At 40.1% G+C, this 20732-nt stretch overlaps 1 protein-coding gene across 2 annotated transcripts in view; it reads left to right on the plus strand.

Annotated features, from left to right (window-relative positions):
- The window catches only part of mutyh (mutY DNA glycosylase), a 45754-nt gene that overhangs the window by 3967 nt on the left and 21055 nt on the right, over positions 1–20732 (plus strand). Inside the window, exons 2-8 of one of the 2 annotated variants that reach the window (XM_073062947.1) lie at positions 6943–7060; positions 8984–9102; positions 9227–9266; positions 10140–10213; positions 11087–11128; positions 19928–19999; positions 20443–20556. In XM_073062947.1, the coding sequence (XP_072919048.1) occupies positions 6949–7060; positions 8984–9102; positions 9227–9266; positions 10140–10213; positions 11087–11128; positions 19928–19999; positions 20443–20556 (573 nt within the window). In that variant the 5' untranslated portion in view covers positions 6943–6948. Of the gene's footprint in view, positions 1–6942; positions 7061–8983; positions 9103–9226; positions 9267–9427; positions 9487–10139; positions 10214–11086; positions 11129–19927; positions 20000–20442; positions 20557–20732 lie in introns of those variants that run through there. The other variant, XM_073062948.1, reaches the window with a different exon arrangement.

The following is a 20732-nucleotide window of genomic DNA, read 5'->3' on the forward strand; positions in this document are numbered from 1 at the left end:
CATTGCTTCTCTCCGATTGAGGTGTTGAGGGAGCAAGGTTGAAGTAGATGAAGACGAGAGGAGAGTGAGTGGGTGTTTGGCACCATTTGCCTGCGTTTGACCGATCTTCCTCTCCCTTTTGCAAGCTGCTTTTGGAGAAAAGTGCAGGAGCCTTGGGATACACATTGTAAGGATTGATCAGAGTGGCCGTGGACTCATTATGGTGGACTTGGGAGTTCATGTTGCGTGTGTTTCTGGTCTCTGGCAACTCTTTTATTTTGCTGTTTTTGAGTGGTTGGATCGTGGCGAAAGGGCAGTCTAGAGCGCTTTAGTGAAGAATGTTTTGCCCTGTGGCCTGCATGGGGCTAGCGGCGTTAACGAAATACTATTGGACTCCTGGTTTGATGTTTGATATTTTATGTGTTGTCCACTTGCTTGTTGTCATTTGTGTAATTTGCTCCTTTTTGCGCATTGGGTGTTTGATGTTTCCTTGAATGGGTTTCACGGTATTCCTTTGTTTCATGGCTGCAAGCAGGAGGATGAATCTAAGACTTGTACTTTGATAATAAATGTACTTTGAATCTTTGACTTGAAATAACAAAATATTCAATGATAACATTTGACCTAAAGAATAGTCAGATTCAAGCAGCTTGGCAGCTGCTGCTGAAAACACAGAAGATTCTAAAAAAATACAGAAGCAACTCTATTTGGTTGCTGGAAAATGCTTGTGTCATGGTCTGATATGGAACCACCAATGCCCAGGAACTGAAAAGGCTACAGAAAGTGTGGATATAGCTCCCTGCATCACAGGCAGAGCACTCCCCAACATAGAGTACATTTAGTAGAGCGTTATCCCGAGAAAGCAGTAACTATCATCAGGGACTCCACCATCCAGGCCATGCCCTCTTCTTGCTATTATCATTGGGCAGGAGCCTTAGATCCCACAGCACCAGGTTCAGGAACAGTTATTCCCCGTAACCATCAGGCTTCTGAACCAACATGGATAATTCATTTACCACAACTCCGAACTGACTCTACGACCTACAGACTTACTTTTAAGGAAACATTAAAAGTCATATTCTCAATATTTTTATTTGCACAGTTTGTCTTTTTGCACATTGGTTGTTTGTACGAAGCCTTTAGATTGTTGCCGTGATTATCAGCTGCCATTTTCTTTAAGCCTTATCAAGTCCAGTAGCACTTAGATCCACAGTGGTGAAGTGCTTTGAGAGGCTGGTGATTAAAAATATCAACTCCTGCCTGAGAAGCAATTTGGATCTGCTCCAATTTGCCTACTGTCACAACAGGTCCACAGCAGATGCCTTCTCATTGGCTCTTCACTCAATCCTGGAATATCGGACCGCCTGGTCCACACGTCCCTCCCCATGGATCTCCCACCTGGCACTTATCCCTGCAAGTGTAATTGCTACACCTGTCCCTACACTTCCTCTCTTACCATCATTCAGAGCCCCAAACAGTCCTTTCAGGTGAGGCAACATTTCACTTGCGAGTCTCTTGGGGTCATCTATTGCATCCAGTGCTCCTGGGCGGCCTCCTGTACATCGGCGAGACCCGACGTAGATTGGGGGACAGCTTCGTCGAGCACCTCCACTCCGTCCGCCACAACAGACAGGATCTCCCGGTTGCCACCCACTTCAACTCTACTTCACACTCCCATTCGGATATGTCCATGCATGGCTTCCTCTACTGCCGTGCTGAGGCCAAACTTGGGTTCCAGCCCCTTGGCATGAACATTGAATTCTTCAACTTCTGGTCATTCTCTCCCTCTCCCTTCACCCATCCCAGTTTCACTCTGCTTCCTCCACCAGCCTCCTATCACCTCTTTCATGATTCTGCCTTCTTCTACTACACAGTGCTTTCACCTTATACTGGTTAAAACCGGTTTATACTGGTTAAAACCGGTCAGAACCAGTTTACACTGGTTAAAACTAGTCAAAACCAGCTTATACTGGTTAAAGTCAGTCAGAACCGGTTTATAATGGTTAAAAGCGGTTTAAACCAGATTTTACCTGAATAAATCCATCCCCTCCGGTCTTCTCTTATCATTTCTCATTTCCCCCTTCCCCTCCTAATTTCAAATCTCTTAGAATCTTTCCTTTCAGTTAGTCCTGACGAAGGGTCTCGGCCCGAAACGTCGACAGCGCTTCTCCCTGTCGATGCTGCCTGGCCTGCTGTGTTCTACCAGCATTTTGTGTGTGTTGTTATACTGGTTTATGCTGGTAAAAACTGATTTATGGTGGTTTATACCGGTAAAAACTGGTTAAAACTTTAAAACCAGTCAAAACCGGTTTAAACTGATTAAAACCAGTCAGAACCGGTTTAAACTGGTTAAAACCAGAAAACTGGTTTATACTGGTTAAAACCTGTCAGAACTGGTTTATACTGGTTAAAAGCGGTTTAAACCAGATTTTACCTGTATAAATCCATCCACTCCGGTCTTCTCTTATCATTTCTCATTTCCCCCTCCCCCTCCTAATTTCAAATCTCTTAGAATCTTTCCTTTCAGTTAGTCCTGACGAAGGGTCTCGGCCCGAACCGTGGACAGCTTCTCCCTCTACCAGCATTTTGTGTGTGTTGTTATACTGGTTTATGCTGGTAAAACCCGGTTTAAACTGGTTAAAACCAGTCAAAACCAGTTTAAACCGGTTTTAAAACCGGTCAAAACCAGTTTAAAACCGGTTAAAACCGGTCAGAACCAGTTTAAACCGGTTTAAACTGGTTAAAACCTGTCAGAACCGGTTTATACTGGTTAAAACTGGTCAAAACCGGTTTAAACTGGTTAAAACCGGTCAGAACCGGTTAAAACTGGTCAAAACCGGTTTAAACTGGTTAAAACCTGTCAGAACCGGTTTATGCTGGTTAAAAGCAGTTTAAACCGGTTTACTGGTTTAAAATCTGTCAGAACCGGTTTCTGGTTAAAAGCAGTTTAAACCGGTTTAAACTGGTTAAAACCTGTCAGAACCGGTTTATACTGGTTAAAACTGGTCAAAACCGGTTTAAACTGGTTAAAACCGGTCAGAACCGGTTTAAAACTGGTTAAAACCGGTTTAAACTGGTTAAAACCTGTCAGAACTGGTTTATACTGGTTAAAAGCGGTTTAAACCGGTTTACTGGTTAAAACCTGTCAGAACCGGTTTATGCTGGTTAAAAGCGGTTTAAACCGGTTTACTGGTTTAAAATCTGTCAGAACCGGTTTATACTGGTTAAAAGCAGTTTAAACCGGTTTAAACTGGTTAAAACCTGTCAGAACCGGTTTATACTGGTTAAAGCGGTTTCGGTTTAAACGTTAAAACCTGTCAGAACCGGTTTATAGCGGTTTAAAACCGGTTTAAACTGGTTAAAACCGGTCAGAACCGGTTTAAACTGGTTAAAACTGGTCAAAACCGGTTTACTGGTTTAAACTGTCAGAACCGGTTTATACTGGTTAAAAGCAGTTTAAACCGGTTTTATAACTGGTTAAAACCTGTCAGAACCGGTTTAAACTGGTCAAAACCGGTTTAAAACTGGTTAAAACCGGTCAGAACCGGTTTAAACTGGTTAAAACTGGTCAAAACCGGTTTACTGGTTTAAACTGTCAGAACCGGTTTATACTGGTTAAAAGCAGTTTAAACCGGTTTTAAACTGGTTAAAACCTGTCAGAACCGGTTTAAAACTGGTCAAAACCGGTTTAAACTGGTTAAAACCGGTCAGAACCGGTTTAAACTGGTTAAAACTGGTCAAAACCGGTTTAAACTGGTTAAACTGTCAGAACTGGTTTATACTGGTTAAAAGCGGTTTAAACCGGTTTACTGGTTAAAACCTGTCAGAACCGGTTTATGCTGGTTAAAAGCAGTTTAAACCGGTTTAAACGTTAAAACCTGTCAGAACCGGTTTATACTGGTTTAAACTGGTCAAAACCGGTTTAAACTGGGTTAAAACCGGTCAGAACCGGTTTAAACTGGTCAAAACCGGTTTAAACTGGTTAAAACCTGTCAGAACTGGTTTATACTGGTTAAAAGCGGTTTAAACCGGTTTACTGGTTAAAACCTGTCAGAACCGGTTTATGCTGGTTAAAAGCAGTTTAAACCGGTTTACTGGTTTAAAATCTGTCAGAACCGGTTTATACTGGTTAAAACCGGTCAGAACTGGTTAAAACCGGTCAGAACCGGTTTAAACGTTAAAACCGGCCAAAACCGGTTTATACTGGTTAAAAGTGGTTTAAACCAGTTTAAACTGGTTAAAACCGGTCAGAACCGGTTTAAACTGGTTAAAACCTGTCAGAACCGGTTTGTACTGGTTAAAAGCAGTTTAAACCGGTTTAAACTGGTTAAAACTGGTCAAAACCGGTTTAAACTGGTTAAAAACCAGTCAGAACCGGTTTAAACTGGTTAAAAGCGGTTTAGAACCGGTTTATACTGGTTAAAAGCGGTTTAAACCGGTTTAAACTGGTTAAAACCGGTCAGAACCGGTTTAAAACGTTAAAACTGGCCAAAACCGGTTTATACTGGTTAAAAGTGGTTTAAACCAGTTTAAACTGGTTAAAACTGGTCAGAACCGGTTTAAACTGGTTAAAACTGGTCAAAACCGGTTTACTGGTTAAAACCTGTCAGAACCGGTTTATACTGGTTAAAAGCGGTTTAAACCGGTTAAATCTGGTCAAAACCGGTTTAAACTGGTTAAAACCTGTCAGAACCGGTTTATACTGGTTAAAAGCAGTTTGAACATTAAAACCGGTCAAAACCGGTTAAAACTGGTCAAAACCGGTTTACTGGTTAAAACCTGAGAACCGGTTTATACTGGTTAAAAGCGGTTTAAACCGGTTAAATCTGGTCAAAACCGGTTTAAACTGGTTAAAACCTGTCAGAACCGGTTTATACTGGTTAAAAGCAGTTTGAACGTTAAAAACCGGTCAAAACCGGTTAAAACTGGTCAAAACCGGTTTACTGGTTAAAACAGAACCGGTTTATACTGGTTAAAAGCGGTTTAAAACCGGTTTAAAACCGGTCAAAACCGGTTTAAACTGGTTTATACTGGTCAGAACTGGTTAAAACTGGTTAAAACCCGTCAAACCCGGTTTAAACTGGTTAAAACCTGAGAACCGGTTTAAACTGGTTAAAACCTGAGAACCGGTTTATTCTGGTTAAAAGTGGTTTAAACCGGTTTAAACTGGTTAAAACCTGTCAGAACCAGTTTATACTGGTTAAAAGCGGTTTAAACCGGTTTTTACCAGTATAAAAAAGTTTATACCAGTATATAGTGGTTTTTACCAGTATAAACCAGTTTTTACCGGTATAAACCAGTCTGTACCAGTTTTTAACAGTATAAACCAGTTTTTACTTTTTTACCGCTACAAACCAGTATAAACCAGTCTTTACCTGTATGAACCTGGTTTTTTTTTTACCAGTTGTTACCACTATTAACAGGTTTATACCAGTATAAAACAGTTTTTACCAGTATAAACCAATTTTTACCAGTATAAACCAGTTTTTATCAGTATTAACCAGTTTTTACTAGTATAAATGGTTCACCATTTAAAAATGGTTTATAATGTCAGCAAGAGTAAAGAGCTGATTATTGATATCAGGAGGAGGAAACCAGAGGTCCATGAGCCAGTCCTCATCAAAGGTGGAGAAGATCAGCACCTTTAAATTCCTTGGTGTCATTATTTCAGAGGAACTGTCCTGGGCCCAGCATGTAAATGCACTTACAAAGAAAGCAAAGCAGTGCCTTCTCTTCCTTAGGAGTTTGTGAAGATTTCCATGGCATCTAAAACATCGCCCAACTTTTATAGATGTGTAGTGGAGAGTATATTGACTGGCTATCACAGCCTGGTATGGAAACACCAATGTCCTTGAATGGAAAATCCTGCAAAAAGTAGTGGATACAGTGCAGTTCCATCATGGGTAAAGCCCTTCCCATGATTGGGCATATCTACAAGAAGTGTTGCGGGAAAGCAGTATTCATCATCATGGACCCCCACCATCCAGGACATGCTCTCTTCTTGCTGCTGCCATCAGGAAGAAGGTACTGCCTCAGGGCTCACCACTCGCTTCAGGAGCAGTTAGTAACCCTTAACCATCAGGTTCTTGAACCAAGGGGACAACTTTACTCAACTTCACTTGCCCCATCATTGAAATGTTCCCACAACCTGTGGACTCACTTTCAAGGACTCATCATCTCATGTTCTTGGTATTTATTGCTTGTTTATTATTGTTATTTCTTTCTTCTTATATTTGAAGTTTGTAGTCTTTTGCACAAGGTTGAATGCCCAGTCAGTGTGGTCTTTCATTGATTCTTAAATGATTATTATTCTATTATGGATTTATTGAGCATGCCCACAAGAAAATTAATCTCAAGGTAGTATATGGTAACATATATGCACTTTGATAATAAATTTACTTTGAATTTTGTACCTTGAACTAGTTGAGAAATTGGAGTACAAGAAAGAAGAGCTTGAAGTTGAATAGTTGATACCTTCAGGATGTTATAATATACTTAAATAATAAATCACTTTTGTGTGGTCACTATTGCAGTGGAAGCCATAAGATCATAAGACCTGGGAGCAGAATCAGGCCATTTGGCCCATTGAGTCTGCTCTGCCATTTCATCATGAGTGATTTATTATCCTCTCAACCCCATTCTCCTGTCTGTAATATAGTCAGTATAAGGAGAGACATTTGAACTACTTTCATGTTGTAAATGAGGGTGGTCCCCATAATGAGTCTTTGACATAAAAGGCCAATCCTTCATTCCCGTAGAATTGATTTTGTACTTTATTTTGAGATTGAAGGGTATGTTTTGGTACTTACGAAAAATATGCCTGCAAGTACATTGAAATGTTTTTGATTTTCTCTTCTATCCAAATAATGTTTACTTCTGGAAATAAGGAGCAAATATTTTCTCCTCATGCTGTTTCCTTCTTACCTGAACTACTTTACTCAATTCTTAATTATATTTTTTTAGAATATAATGAACAAAATGAAAACCTCAGTGAAAGGCAGGAAAGCATCACTAAAGAGAAAAGAAAATATCATAATGTCTTCTCAAAAGAAGAAACCATGCTTCAATCGGATCAAGGAAGGTAGGCAAGAAGATTAGAGAATGTTTGCTGAAAAATAATTTAATTGTCTTTGTAATCTTAATTCACTTATGGCTTTGATTGAACTCATTTTTGTAGACTTTGATTTTAAGAGTTTATTGAAGGACATTGCAATTATTATTGTCATATTACAGGGAGTTCTGTGATTTGTACTGTTCTTGCTAGCTATGTCCATTATGACCAGTATGGTAGCGTCGAGGTTAATTTATCGCTTTACAGCACCAGCTTTCACCAATCATGGTTTAATTCCCACTGTTACCTCTAAGGAGTTTGTACATTCTGCACATGACCATATGAGTTTCCTTTGGATGCTCCGGTTTCTTCTACATTCCAAAGACATATGGTTAGGGTTAGTAAATTGTGGGCATGCTATGTTGATGCCAGAAACATGGCTATAATTGTGGGCTGCCCAGCACAATCCTCACTGATTTAGTTTGACACCAAAGACCATGTCATTTTATATTTCAATATTTTGATGTGCTTCTGACAAATAAGGTAGCCTTTATCTTTAATCTTTTCATGTGCATAAAGACAACTAGGTTAGATTCATTGGCAGGTCTTGTGAATCAACTTTGTTTTTAACATAGCTGTTTCCAACTGTATTGAAGTGATATTTGTAACTATGGTATTTTCAGAATGAACCAATGAGAAGATGTTTTTTTTAACCTATATCCATTTATTGTTGTAAGGATCTTTGGTGATATTATTACAGGAGGTAATAATAATAATAAAACAGGCACCTCTCAGAGGTGCCTGTTATAGGTGGTCTGTGGTTCAGCTCCATACAGTAATGTAGGAAGGATGACTGCTCTGTAAACCAAAAGTTTTGTTTGGATCATTAGGTCTCATTCTTCAAAGACACATTTCCTTAATCTTGCAGCTCCTTGAGTCTATCAACATGATAAAGTTTATCATCCCTGGAATCATTTTGACAAATTTCTTTTACACCTTTAAAGCCTTTACAGAGTATCTTGTCCAGAGTGGACAAAAAGTTCCCATTTTGACGATTGCATTTGTAAAACAAGATTTGGAGGTGCATAATGTCGAACTTGGGTGGAGAATTATGTAGAATACCACTTAAAATATGGCCCATGTTTACTAGTCATTAAAGTTAATATGAGAGATGATAAGTTTGTGGTCTAAGGTGGAAGGAGTCAATTTTAGAAAATGTAGCACATTTATTTTTCAACATAGTCTCCTCCTACATTTACACACTTAGTCCAGCGGTCGTGCAGCAAATGGATCTTGGACCTCCAGAAAGTGTCCACAGCAGGGGTGATTGATAAGTTTGTGGCCTAAGGTATAAGGAGATGAGTTATACAGCTCTTGTTACATGCACGTGCAGTTCAACTCCTTGTGTGATTATGCAGTAAGTTTGAAGTTAATAACTCATCTCCTTCTACTTTTGGCCACAAACTTATCAATCAGCCCTGATGAGTTTTTAACTGATGAGTTATTAACTTCAAACTTTCTGCGTAATCACTCAAAGAGTTGAACTGCACGTGCATGTAACGAGAACTGTATAACTCATCTCCTACCTTGGGCCATGAACTTATCCGTCCCCCCTCGTAGCTTGTTAAAGAAATCCAACCTTAAGCTGCTTGATAAACTGGTCAAGACTTGCTTGTTTGAGAGTCATTAGCTTTACATTGGATATTAATGTACTCTGTCGACTTGTTACATATTTCTCCTCACTGGGGGAGGTGGTGGGAAGGCAGTTGTGGAATTGCCTTGCAGAAGTGTGGATGGAATTATAAGCAGTCTCCCTATGTTTGAACATGTATCTCACTCCGAATATCTCCTGACTATAAAATTATGTTTATTCATGGCATGTAATGTTGGTATTTGTAGGTTTCAACATTGTCTACTCGCTAATTTGCTTTGTTGTTGCTCTTATTTTTGCAGAGTTTCCAAAGGAAAATGATTATCATTCTTTTAAGGATCCTGGTGAGATTTACTCCATCAGGGAAAAACTACTGTCCTGGTATGACAAAAGCAAAAGGGAGTTACCATGGAGGACAGTGGTAAGATCAAAAAATCCAAATTCTCTCTCCTTACCCTCTCCACTATACTTAAATTGTTTGAAGATAGTAAAGATTTGTGATTCCATAAGTGTTTAATTTGATTAATGTATTATTTTCCTCCTAGGCTATGACAGAATCCAATTTGAACAAAAGGGCCTATGCAGGTATTGAGAAGTCTATTAATGTTTTTAGACCTTCCCTTTGCACATGTTCTTTGTTTTTAAATCACCTTTCCTTGATCAGGAAGACAGGCTGGTGACCTTTGGCGATTCATTCTCTAACAGGATCAAGAGAGAGTGGTTTATCTGTCTTCTGATCATACTCAAGTGAATGTTGATCAAATCTTTTCATGAAACTAATTCCACACTCCTATCTTGATGCAAGGTAATATTACTATGTCTAAACAAACTCATAGTCAGATGCTGAGGCAACTAATTTTTTATGGCTCCCCTCCTTGTTATCTTTATAATTTTGCCTTGTTCTTTGCCTATAAAGGTAAGAGAGGTTTGGTTAGTTATTATTCCTTGTCCATTGAATTTAACAATTAATTCTTATTTTAACCAGCAGCAAGTCCCCTTTCTGGTTTCCACTCCTGCAAATCTTCCACCATAAATACTGAAATGTTTACTTTGTAGTTCGTTATGCATTTTCTCCCTTTGCTTATGTTACCCTTCCTCAGCCTCTTTTCGAAGGCACTGCCAGAGCTATTTCGGTTGCCAAAAAAAATGTTGTAATTTCTTAATTACTTTTGATTTTTCTCTTCCATGGAAAAGGAAAGGCATACTGTCAGCACCTCTTTTAATAACGGTAACTGAGATCATATGAAATCATAGGCGCCAGTGGGTTTTCCTCTTGTCATCACCAGGTTCCAATTAACTGATTGCTGTTTTTAGTTCATCTTATGGTTGTTTGATGGAAGTACCAGGATATTAGAAGGCAAATTAGATAAAGCGTGTTATTTTCGTTATCTGACAGACCCTTTTTCCTTTAAATAAAGATGTATTTTATATTACTCTTTACCTTGTGCTTCTTCACAGTTTGGGTATCAGAGATAATGTTGCAGCAAACACAAGTTGCCACTGTGATTAACTACTATAACAAATGGATGCAGGTTAAAAAAAGCTCTTTTAATTGGCTTCATTCTGAAAATAGTGTAGTGATGGTACATTCAAATATGATTGTAGGTCAAATATGATGGCAGAAGATGGCAGAATATAGTATTAATGATAAGACTCTTGGCAGTGTGGAGGATCAGAGGGATCTTGGGGTCCGAGTCCATAGGACACTCAAAGCTGCTATGCAGGTTGACTCTGTGGTTAAGAAGGCACTATGAAGGTGCATTGGCCTTCATCAATCGTGGGATTGAGTTTAAGAGCTGAGAGGTAATGTTGCAGCTATATAGGACCCTGGTCAGACCCCACTTGGAGTACTGTGCTCAGTTCTGGTTGCCTCACTATAGGAAGGATTTGGAAGCCATAGAAAGGGTGCAGAGGAGATTTACAAGGATGTTGCCTGGATTGGGGAGCATGCCTTATGAGAATAGGTTAAGTGAACTCAGCCTTTTCTCCTTGGAGTGAAGGAGGATGAGAGGTGACTTGATAGAGGTGTGTAAGATAATGAGAGTCATTGATCGTGTGTATAGTTAGAGGCTTTTCCCCAGGGCTGAATTGGCTAGCATGAGAGGGCATAGTTTTAAGGTGCTTGGAAGTAGGTACAGAGGAGTTGTCAGGGGTAAGTTTTTTATGCAGAGTGGTGAGTATGTGGAATGGGTGCTGGCGTTGGTGGTGGAGGCGGATACAATAGGGTATTTTAGGAGACTCCTGGATAGGTACATGGAGCTTAGAAAAATAGAGGGCTATGGGTAAAGCATTGGTAGTTCTAAGGTAGGGCCATGTTTGGCACAGCTTTGTGGGCCAAAGGGCCTTTATTGTGCTGTATGTTTTCTATGTTTCTATTTATATCCTGCCACTGTTTTCAATTCCAGAGGTGGTCAAACCTGCAGGACCTTGCTAAAGCCACTCTTGAGGTAAAAGACATGTGAGTCAACACTTTGTACTAATTTCCACGAAACCTCTGAAAATCTTCAATGTTTTTGTTTTTTTTCATTATACTGTTTTATTGACCATATGCTGCAATTTGACTTGTTTAAAATGCTTCTTTAATTTGGTGAGCTTCGCTAATGTAGGTGGATGTTGTTTGTGTACCACTTAAATGCAATGAAGCCTGGACTTTTCCTGTAATGAAATGCCACAACTGTTTCGGAGTCTTCCCTCACTCCAGAAATTGAATGGAACATTTATATGTGCAATTTTCTTGCTAGATAAGCCTCACATAATATCACTTCTCATACAGAGAGAGGCCAGAAAAATTAGTCTTATCACTGGACACTTGAAGGGATGCATAAAATTTGATAATGTTACTCTGAGTTAGACTAACTAAGGTCATCCTTATTATTTACTATCTAGCCTTCTGGATTCCTCATTATCTTCACCCCCACGATCTGCAACAGTAATCCCAACATTTCAGTAACGTAAACTCGCAAGATTGTGCCTCCATTCTACCACACCCACTGCACACCCGAATTCACATATAGCAGTGATTTGCAGCCAGCTGAAATAATGCCCCCCTCCCTCCTGCCCCACTCCCCCCTCTCATACAGACTCAGCCTTGGGTGTTACTGAGGTTTCCTGTGACGGTGTCTGACTGCTGAGCATGGGGTGTGCCTTTTATAGGAGTATTCTTGGTGGGTGTTCGAAAAGGAATGTAGAATTTCAGTACTATACTGCATTTTATAGATTCTTTGTACAATACGTAACTAAGTGTTTGACACAATGAATTGCATTGCATTATTACATCAGTTACATAAGCTTCCTTGTTTACTTTTGCTTAACATGAAAGGCCAGTTCCTGAGGCTCCTGTTTCCTATAAAATTAAAGCTTCTTTAGAAAGTAATTTGGCATAGCTTGCCCAAGCTGGACAATGGATCCATTTGTTGTCTGGAATTAGGTAGAGGATTTTTTGTTTGCAACCAAGTCACCTCAGATCATTAATACCTATCACATCTGATGTCTTCATGAAGAATGTTTATTCATTTATGGTCGTTCATAGTCTTTTTCCTTCTGTGAGTAATGAACAGTGAGCTACAGGTGGCTATTAGCTTACTTTGGTTTAATATGCACCACAGTCAGCTAATAGCCACCTGTAGTGACTGGTTGACTTGGTATGCTTCATTAAAAGGTAATTTAATTAAGGCTAATGCATGGGTCTGCTTGGTAGCCATTTGTCAACAGATTGTGTATCTGGACAATCAACCCTATTAATTAACTGGTTCTTTCTGTACAGCCATACATCCATCAAGCCAGGAAACCTTTTAGCATTTAAAATAATTGGAAATTTATTATGTAACTTGGTGTTTAGTTGGGAAATAAATATGGAAAGGATAAGGTGGGTGGGGGGGAAATGTGCTGTATGTCTGAAAATAGGCTTAATGCAGAGCAAAACACTTATGCCCTTGTTTCTGAACCTTTTGGCACCATGGCTAGAAATTTGTCCCTGATCTTCCTGCAGGATTTTTGTTAATTCTGTAAATATTTTTCTGGTATAAAACATACCCTAAGTATTGCCACAAAATTCATCTCTGGGATGTTTCAACCCCTCCAGTCTTAAGTTTTCCTCTTACTCTCTCATAACTGCTTCCCTAAATTAATGCCATTCAAAGGGACAGCAGCCAAACTGAATTTTTAATCCTCACTGAAATATTAAAAGCAGGTTCACACGTGTGCCTATACTGTTTGCTCCATGGAAGTCAGGGTTACAAACTTACGGTTTATTCAAGGCAATTGCCAATGAGTTTTGCTCTCTCGAGTATGCTGCTCACTCCTGTGCATTAGCGATGCCACCCAAAGTCCAAGGGGAGAAGACTGTGTCCCAAAGCAATTTGCTTTTCAGGTTTCCACGAAGAATGAGCATTCGGTGCTTGTGTAGTATTACTTCTTACAGAGGGCCCCGGCGTCATCTGTCAGAAGTGCAATGCCCAAAGACCATAAGGTATAGGAGCAGAGTTAGGCTATTTGACCCATTGAATCTGCTCTGCCATTTCATCATGGCAGATCCATTTTTCCTCTCAGCCCCAATCTGCTGCCTTCTCCACCGCCCCCCCCCCCCCCATATCCTTTCATGTCCTGACCAATCAAGAATCTACCAACTTCTGCCTTAAATATACATAAAGACTTGGCCTCTGCAGCTGCCCGTGGCAAAGAATTCCACAGATTCACCACTCTCTGACTGGAGAAATTCCTCCTCGTCTCCATTCTAAAAGGATGTCCCTCTATTCTGAGGTTGTGTCCTTTGGTCTTAGACTCTATTACCAGCGGAAATATCCTCTCCACATCCACTCTTTCAAGGCTTTTCACCATTTGATAGGCTTCAATGAGGTCACCCCTCATTCTTCTGAATTCCAGTGAATACAGGCCCAGAGCCTTCAACTGCTCTTCATGTGACAAGCAATCCAGTCCTGGAATAATTTTTGGGAACTTCCTTTGAACACTCTCCAGTTTCAGCACATCTTTTCTAAGATGAGGGGCAATACTCTTCGTGAGGTATTACCAGTGTTTTATAAAGTCTCAATATTACATCCTTGCTTTTATATTCTAGTCCTCTTGAAATGAATGCTAATGTTGCATTTGCCTTTCTCACCACAGACTCAAACTGCAAATTAATTTCAGGGAATCCTGCACAAGGAATCCTGTCTCTTTGTGCCACTGTTTTTTGTATTTTCTCTCCATTTAGAAAATAGTCAAGCCTTTCATTTCTTCTACCAAAGTGGACCATACATATTCCAACACTATTCCATGTGCCACTTCTTTGCCCATATCTCTAATCTGTCTAAGCCCTTCTGTAGCCTTATTTCCTCAAAAGCAACTATCTTTGTATCGTCTGGAAACTTTGCAACAAAGCCATCAATTTCAGCAAACAAATCATTGACATGTAACGTAAAAAGAATTGGTCCCAACACAGACCCTGTGAAACACCACTAGTCACCAGAAGCTAACCAGTAAAAGTTCCCTTTATTCCCACTCTGCTTCCTGCCAATCAGCTACTGCTTTATCCATGCTAGAATCTTTCCTGTAATACCATGGCCTTGTAATTTGTTAAGCAGCCTCATGTGTGGCACCTTGTCAAAGACCTTTGGAAAATCTTAAGTACACAACATCTAACAGTTCTCCTTTGTCTTTCCTACTTGTTATTTCTTCAAAGAATTCCAAGAGATTTGTGAGGCAAGATTTTCCTTTGAGGAAATCATGCTGACTACAGCCTATTTTTTCATGTGCCTCCAAGTACCCTGAGACCTCATGCTTAACAATTTACTCCAACATTTTCCCAACCAGTGAGGTCAGACTAACAGGGCGAAAATCAAGGTTTGTGAAGTACTCATCAGGGACATATTGTTTACAGACAATGTGGCACTGGCAACACACTCTGAAGAGCAACTGCAACGCCTCATGGACAAGAGCCTGCCAGGACTTCAGCTTGACCATCAGCCTGAAGAAGACCAATGTGTTGGGCCAAGGTGTTGAGCACCCCTTGCCATTACCATCAACGACTATGAGCTGGAGGTAGTTCACGAGTTTACATACCTAGGCTCCACCGTCACGGACAGTCTCTCCCTAGACCCCGAGATCAACGGACAGATCAGACGAGCAGCCTCAACATTCACCAAGCTGATAAAGAGATTCTGGGAGAACAGAAAGCTGACAACGCACACCAAGGTTGCAGTCTACAGGGCCTGCGTTCTCAGCACACTGCTTTACGGCAGCAAGACGTGGAGCCTCTCCTCCAGACAAGAGCAGCGTCTCAACGCCTTCCACCTTCGCAGCCTGAGACGCATCCTGGACATCAAGTGGATTGACCAAGTCACCAACAATGAGGTCCTGGCCCACGCCCAGATACCCAGCCTCTTCACCCTGCTCCAACAACGCCGTCTCCATTGGCTGGGCCACGTACACCACATGTCAGATGGGAGGATCCCGAAAGACCAGCTGTACAGGGAACTGGCCTCAGGCAAGAGAGCACAAGGGCGGCCCCATCTTCGTTTCAAAGATGCCTGCAAGAGAGACATGAAGTCACTGAACATGAATGTTGAGAGGTGGGAGGACATTGCAAGTGATTGCTCTCGTTGGAGGCTGGAACTATGCAGAGATCTAAAAAGAGGAGAAGAGAAGCTGTGGCTTGCTGCTGAAGAAAAGCGCACTCGCTGAAAAAACAGCACCAAGACAACACTGGAGGACAGCGCCTTCAAGTGCAGTTGCTGTAGCTGAGACTCACTCCTGTGTGGGCCTCTACAGCCACAACAGCTGCTGCTCTACCAACACAGACTAAAGCAAGACTTTCCAGGCGCAGATCCATGGTCTCACAAAACTAACGGATGCCACCTACCTTGGGATCAATGGAGGAATTCATCGTATTTAAAGTGACCTGTTCTTTTGATTGACTGTAAATGAACAAAATCAGTGCAGACATCTTGTGTGGATAATGAACTGCCTTCATACAATACTTTTCACGATTGTGTCCTCCAAATCTTCATTTTCATTGTAACGTTCAAGATGATTGTCAAATTCTTCGTAGTTCCTAACATGAAGTAGTGAAATCATTTCATTTTCACTCCGTTGTTTCTGAATGCTTGAAACCGCAGAGAGCAAAACAGCACTGAATTGTTTTATTGCTTATTTCTTGCCAACTATCAGTGAGAAAAATCATTGCTTTTTGAACTCTAAACACATACAACTGACATTATTTAAAAACTGTTTGCTCTAAACATGATATAGTGTCTAACAGCCACACAACTAATGCCAATTAGAAACTGTTCAGCAACAGTCTCCTGTCCCAATTAAGCAGCATAGTGTCCCAAATAAAATGAAAGGAATCCCAGCTATTTTCTCGATTAGTTTTTGTTCTGTACAAGTTGTTCCAAATAAGCAGCTGCCCCAATTAACTGATAGTTCAATAAACTTCAATCCACTGTGTTGGATATATAAAGCGGATGCAGTGGATGTTGTATATTTGGATTTTTAGAAGGCCTTTGTCAAGGTGACACATTGGAGGCTGCTTACCAAGTTAAAAGACCAAGATATTCCAGGAAAGTTATTAGCATTGTTAGAGCATTGGCTGATTGGTAGGAGGCATTGAGTGGGAATAAGGGGATCCTTTTCTGGTTGGCTGCCAGTGTTCCATAGTGTTCAGTGTTGGGACCGCTTCTCTTTATGCTGTATATCAATGATTTAGATAATGGAATAGATGGCTTTGTTGCCAAGTTTGCAGATGATACAAAGATAGTTGAGATGGTAGTGTTGAGGAAACAGGGCTACAGAAGGACTTAGACAGATTAGGAGAATGGACACGGAAGTGGCAAATAAAATACAATGTTGGTAAATGCATGGTCATGTACTTTGGTAGAAGATATAAATGTGCAGACTATGTTCTAAATGGGGAGAAAATCCAAAAATCTGAAATGCAAGGGGACTTGGGAGACTTTGTGCAGAACACCCTGAAGGTTAACTTGAATTTGGGTTAATGGTGAGGAAGGCAAATGCAATGTTGGTATTCATTTCAAGAGGTCTAGAATATAAGCATAGGGATGTGATGCAAAGGCTTTATAATAAACCAGGATAAATAAGTATAAACCCGTATAAACCAGTTTGTACCAGTATAAACTCATCCCCTCCGGTCTTCTCCTACCATTTCTCATTTCCCCCTCCCCCCACCACTTTCAAATCTCTCAGAATCTTTCCTTTCAGTTATTCATGACGAAGGGTCTCGGCCCGAATCGTCGACAGTGCTTCTCCCTATAGATGCTGCCTGGCATTCTGTGTTCCACCAGCATTTTTTGTGTATTGTTTAAACCAGTTTTTACCAGTATAAAACAAAACAAACCAGTACAAACCAGGTTAAACCAGTTTTTACCAGTATAAACCAGTTTTTAACTGTATAAACCAGTTTTTAACTGTATAAACCAGTTTTTACCAGTATGAACCAGTTTCTTTTATCAGTTTGTACCAGTATAAACCAGTTTTTACCAGTATAAACTCATCCCCTCCGGTCTTCTCCTACCATTTCTCATTTCCCCCTCCCCCCAGCACTTTCAAATCTCTCAGAATCTTTCCTTTCAGTTAGTCCTGACGAAGGGTGTCGGTCCAAAACATCGACGGTGCTTCTTCTTATAGATGCTGCCTGGCCTGCTGTGTTCCACCAGCATTTTGTGTGTGTTGTTTAAAACAGTTTTAACCAGTATAAAACAGTACAAAGCAGGATAAACCAGTTTATACCAGTTTTTACCAGTATACACCGGCTTTTACCAGTATAAACTAGTTTTTACCAGTATAAACCAGTTTGTACCAGTTTTTACCAGTGCAAACCAGTATAAACCAGTTTTTAAGTATAAACCTGGTCCTGACGAAGGGTCTCGGCCCGAAACGTCGACAGCGCTTCTCCCTATCGATGCTTCCTGGCCTGCTGTGTTCTACCAGCATTTTGTGTGTGTTGTTATACTGGTTTATGCTGGTTTATACCAGTAAAAACTGGTTAAAACTGCTGAAAACTAAAACTAGTTAATACTGGTTAAAACCGGTTTTTACTGGTTAAAATCTGTCAGAACCGGTTTATACTGGTTAAAAGTGGTTTAAGCCAACTTTTACCTGTATAAATCCATCCCCTCCGGTCTTCTCATCATTTCTCATTTCCCCCTCCCCCTCCTAATTTCAAATCTCTTGGAATCTTTCCTTTCAGTTAGTCCTGACGAAGGGTCTCGGCCCGAAACGTCGACAGTGCTTCTCCTTATAGATGCTGCCTGGCCTGCTGTGTTCCACCAGCATTTTGTGTGTGTTGTTTAAACCAGTTTTTACCAGTATAAAACAGAACAAACCAGTACAAACCAGGTTAAACCAGTTTTTACCAGTATAAACCAGTTTATACCAGTTTTTACCAGTATACGGCGGTTTTTACCAGTATAAACCAGCATAAACCAGTTTTTACCAGTATAAACCAGTCTGTACCAGTTTTTAACAGTATAAACCAGTTTTTACCAGTATAAACCAGTTTGTAGAGTTTTTACCAGTATAAACCAGTTTTACCAGTATAAACCATTTTTTGCAAGTTTTTAACAGTATAAAACAGTATACACCAGTTTTTACCAGTATAAACCCACCCCCTCGGGTCTTCTATCATTTCTCATTTTGTGTGTGTTGTTTAAAACAGTTTTTACCAGTATAAAACAGTACAAACCAGTATAAAGCAGGATAAACCAGTTTTTACCAGTATAAACCCACCCCCTTGGGTCTTCTCCTATCATTTCTCATTTCCCCCTCCCCCTCCTACTTTCAAATCTCTTAGAATCTTTCCTTTCAGTTAGTCCTGACGAAGGGTCTCGGCCCGAAACGTCGACAGCGCTTCTCCCTATAGATGCTGCCTGGCCTGCTGTGTTCCACCAGCATTTTGTGTGTGTTGTTTAAAACAGTTTTTAACCAGTATAAAACAGTACAAAGCAGGATAAACCAGTTTATACCAGTTTTTACTAGTGTACACCGGCTTTTACCAGTATAAGCCAGTTTGTACCAGTTTTTACCAGTGCAAACCAGTATAAACCAGTTTTTAACAGTATAAACCTGGTCCTGACGAAGGGTCTCGGTCGGAAACTATCATGCTGCCTGGCCTGCTGTGTTCTACCAGCATTTTGTGTGTGTTGTTATACTGGTTTATGCTAGTAAAAACTGGTTTATGCTGGTTTATACCAGTAAAAACTGGTTCAAATGGTTTAAAACCAGTTAAAACCAGTTTATACTGGTTAAAACCTGTCAGAACCAGTTTATACTGGTTAAAAGCGGTTTAAACCAGCTTTTACCTGTATAAATCCATCCCCTCCGGTCTTTTCTTATCATTTCTCATTTTCCCCTCCCCTCCTAATTTCAAATCTCTTAGAATCTTTCCTTTCAGTTAGTCCTGACAAAGGGTCTCGGCCCGAAACGTCGACAGTGCTTCTCCCTATCGATGCTGCCTGGCCTGCTGTGTTCTACCAGTATTTTGTGTGTGTTGTTATACTGGTTTATGCTGGTAAAAACTGTTTAAAACTTTAAAACCAGTTAAAACCGGTTTATACTGGTTAAAACCAGTCAAAACCGGTTTATACTGGTTAAAACCAGTTTATACTGGTAAAAACTAGTTTATACTGGTTAAAACCTGTCAAAACCAGTTTATACTGGTTAAAACCTGTCAGAACCGGTTTATACTGGTTAAGAGCGGTTTATCATTTCTCTTAGCATTTCTCATTTCCCCCTCCCCCTCCTAATTTCAAATCTCTTAGAATCTTTTCTTTCAGTTAGTCCTGACGAAGGGTCTCGGCCCGAAACGTCGACAGTGCTTCTCCCTATAGATGCTGCCTGGCCTGCTGTGTTCCACCAGCATTTTGTGTGTGTTGTTTAAACCAGAACAAACCAGTACAAACCAGTATAAACCAGTTTTTACCAGTATAAACCAGTTTATACCAGTTTTTACCAGTATACAGCGGTTTTTACCAGTATAAACCAGCATAAACCAGTTTTTACCAGTGTAAACCAGTCTGTACCAGTTTTTAACAGTATAAACCAGTTTTTACTTTTTTACCGCTACAAACCAGTATAAACCAGTATATTAACCAGGTTTTTTTTACCAGTTGTTACCACTATTAACAGGTTTATACCAGTATAAAACAGTTTTTACCAGTATAAACAGTATAGAGCAGTTTTTATCAGTATTATCAGTGCATTATAGTAAATTGTCCCCTTAAATTGTCTTGTAGGAAGTTAATGAAATGTGGTCTGGTCTTGGATATTACTCCCGCGGAAGAAGACTGCATGAAGGAGCACAAAAGGTAACCTTGTATTATTGCTGTGCTATAGCACTGTTGATAACTTTTCATCTGTGCTTTATTTTTAGTAAAGAGTGGTGATTGACCACAAATGGATGTTATAAATGTATTAAAAAATAAGGCATTTTGCAGTCGCATGTACAGCAGAGTTCGGATGTAGGAAGTTTGTCAATAATTCTCTTTGCAGTGCGCTTCAGATCAATAGTCATCTGGTTGTAAAAACAAGGCATGTCATTGCCAGGAAGTGGTGAAAATTAGAACTGCTCTTCTCCATTTGGAGCAGCACTGACTGGACCACTTTAGTACAGGCAATTGTAGGAATATCTAAATGTTATCTAACCTATTTTTTGTAGCAATCCTTGGTACTTGTTTGCTAGAGGAAAAAAGCATTTTTGTGTATTTTTCTCAGAGCAATGGAGCCTTTAAGTGCCATCCCTTCCTCATAGGTTTTGTCAGAGTTCAAAGGTGACATGCCAAAGAGTGCAGAAGAGCTGCAAAAGCTGCTGCCTGGTGTTGGGAGATACACAGCTGCTGCTATTGCCTCAATCGCATTTGGGCAGGTAAGGAAGCTAAATGTGTTGCTAGACTCCAATGTTTATTACAGTGTATTCTTAAAATGTGCATCTCCTTGTTAATTGTTTAGTTTGTTGTATTTTAATTTAAAGATTAAATTAAATTTAGTATCAACTTTCATATCTGTACACAACCCTGAGGTTCATTTTCCTGTGGGGATACT

The sequence above is a fragment of the Hemitrygon akajei genome, chromosome 12, assembly GCF_048418815.1.
Source record: "Hemitrygon akajei chromosome 12, sHemAka1.3, whole genome shotgun sequence".
Lineage (NCBI taxonomy): Eukaryota > Metazoa > Chordata > Chondrichthyes > Myliobatiformes > Dasyatidae > Hemitrygon > Hemitrygon akajei.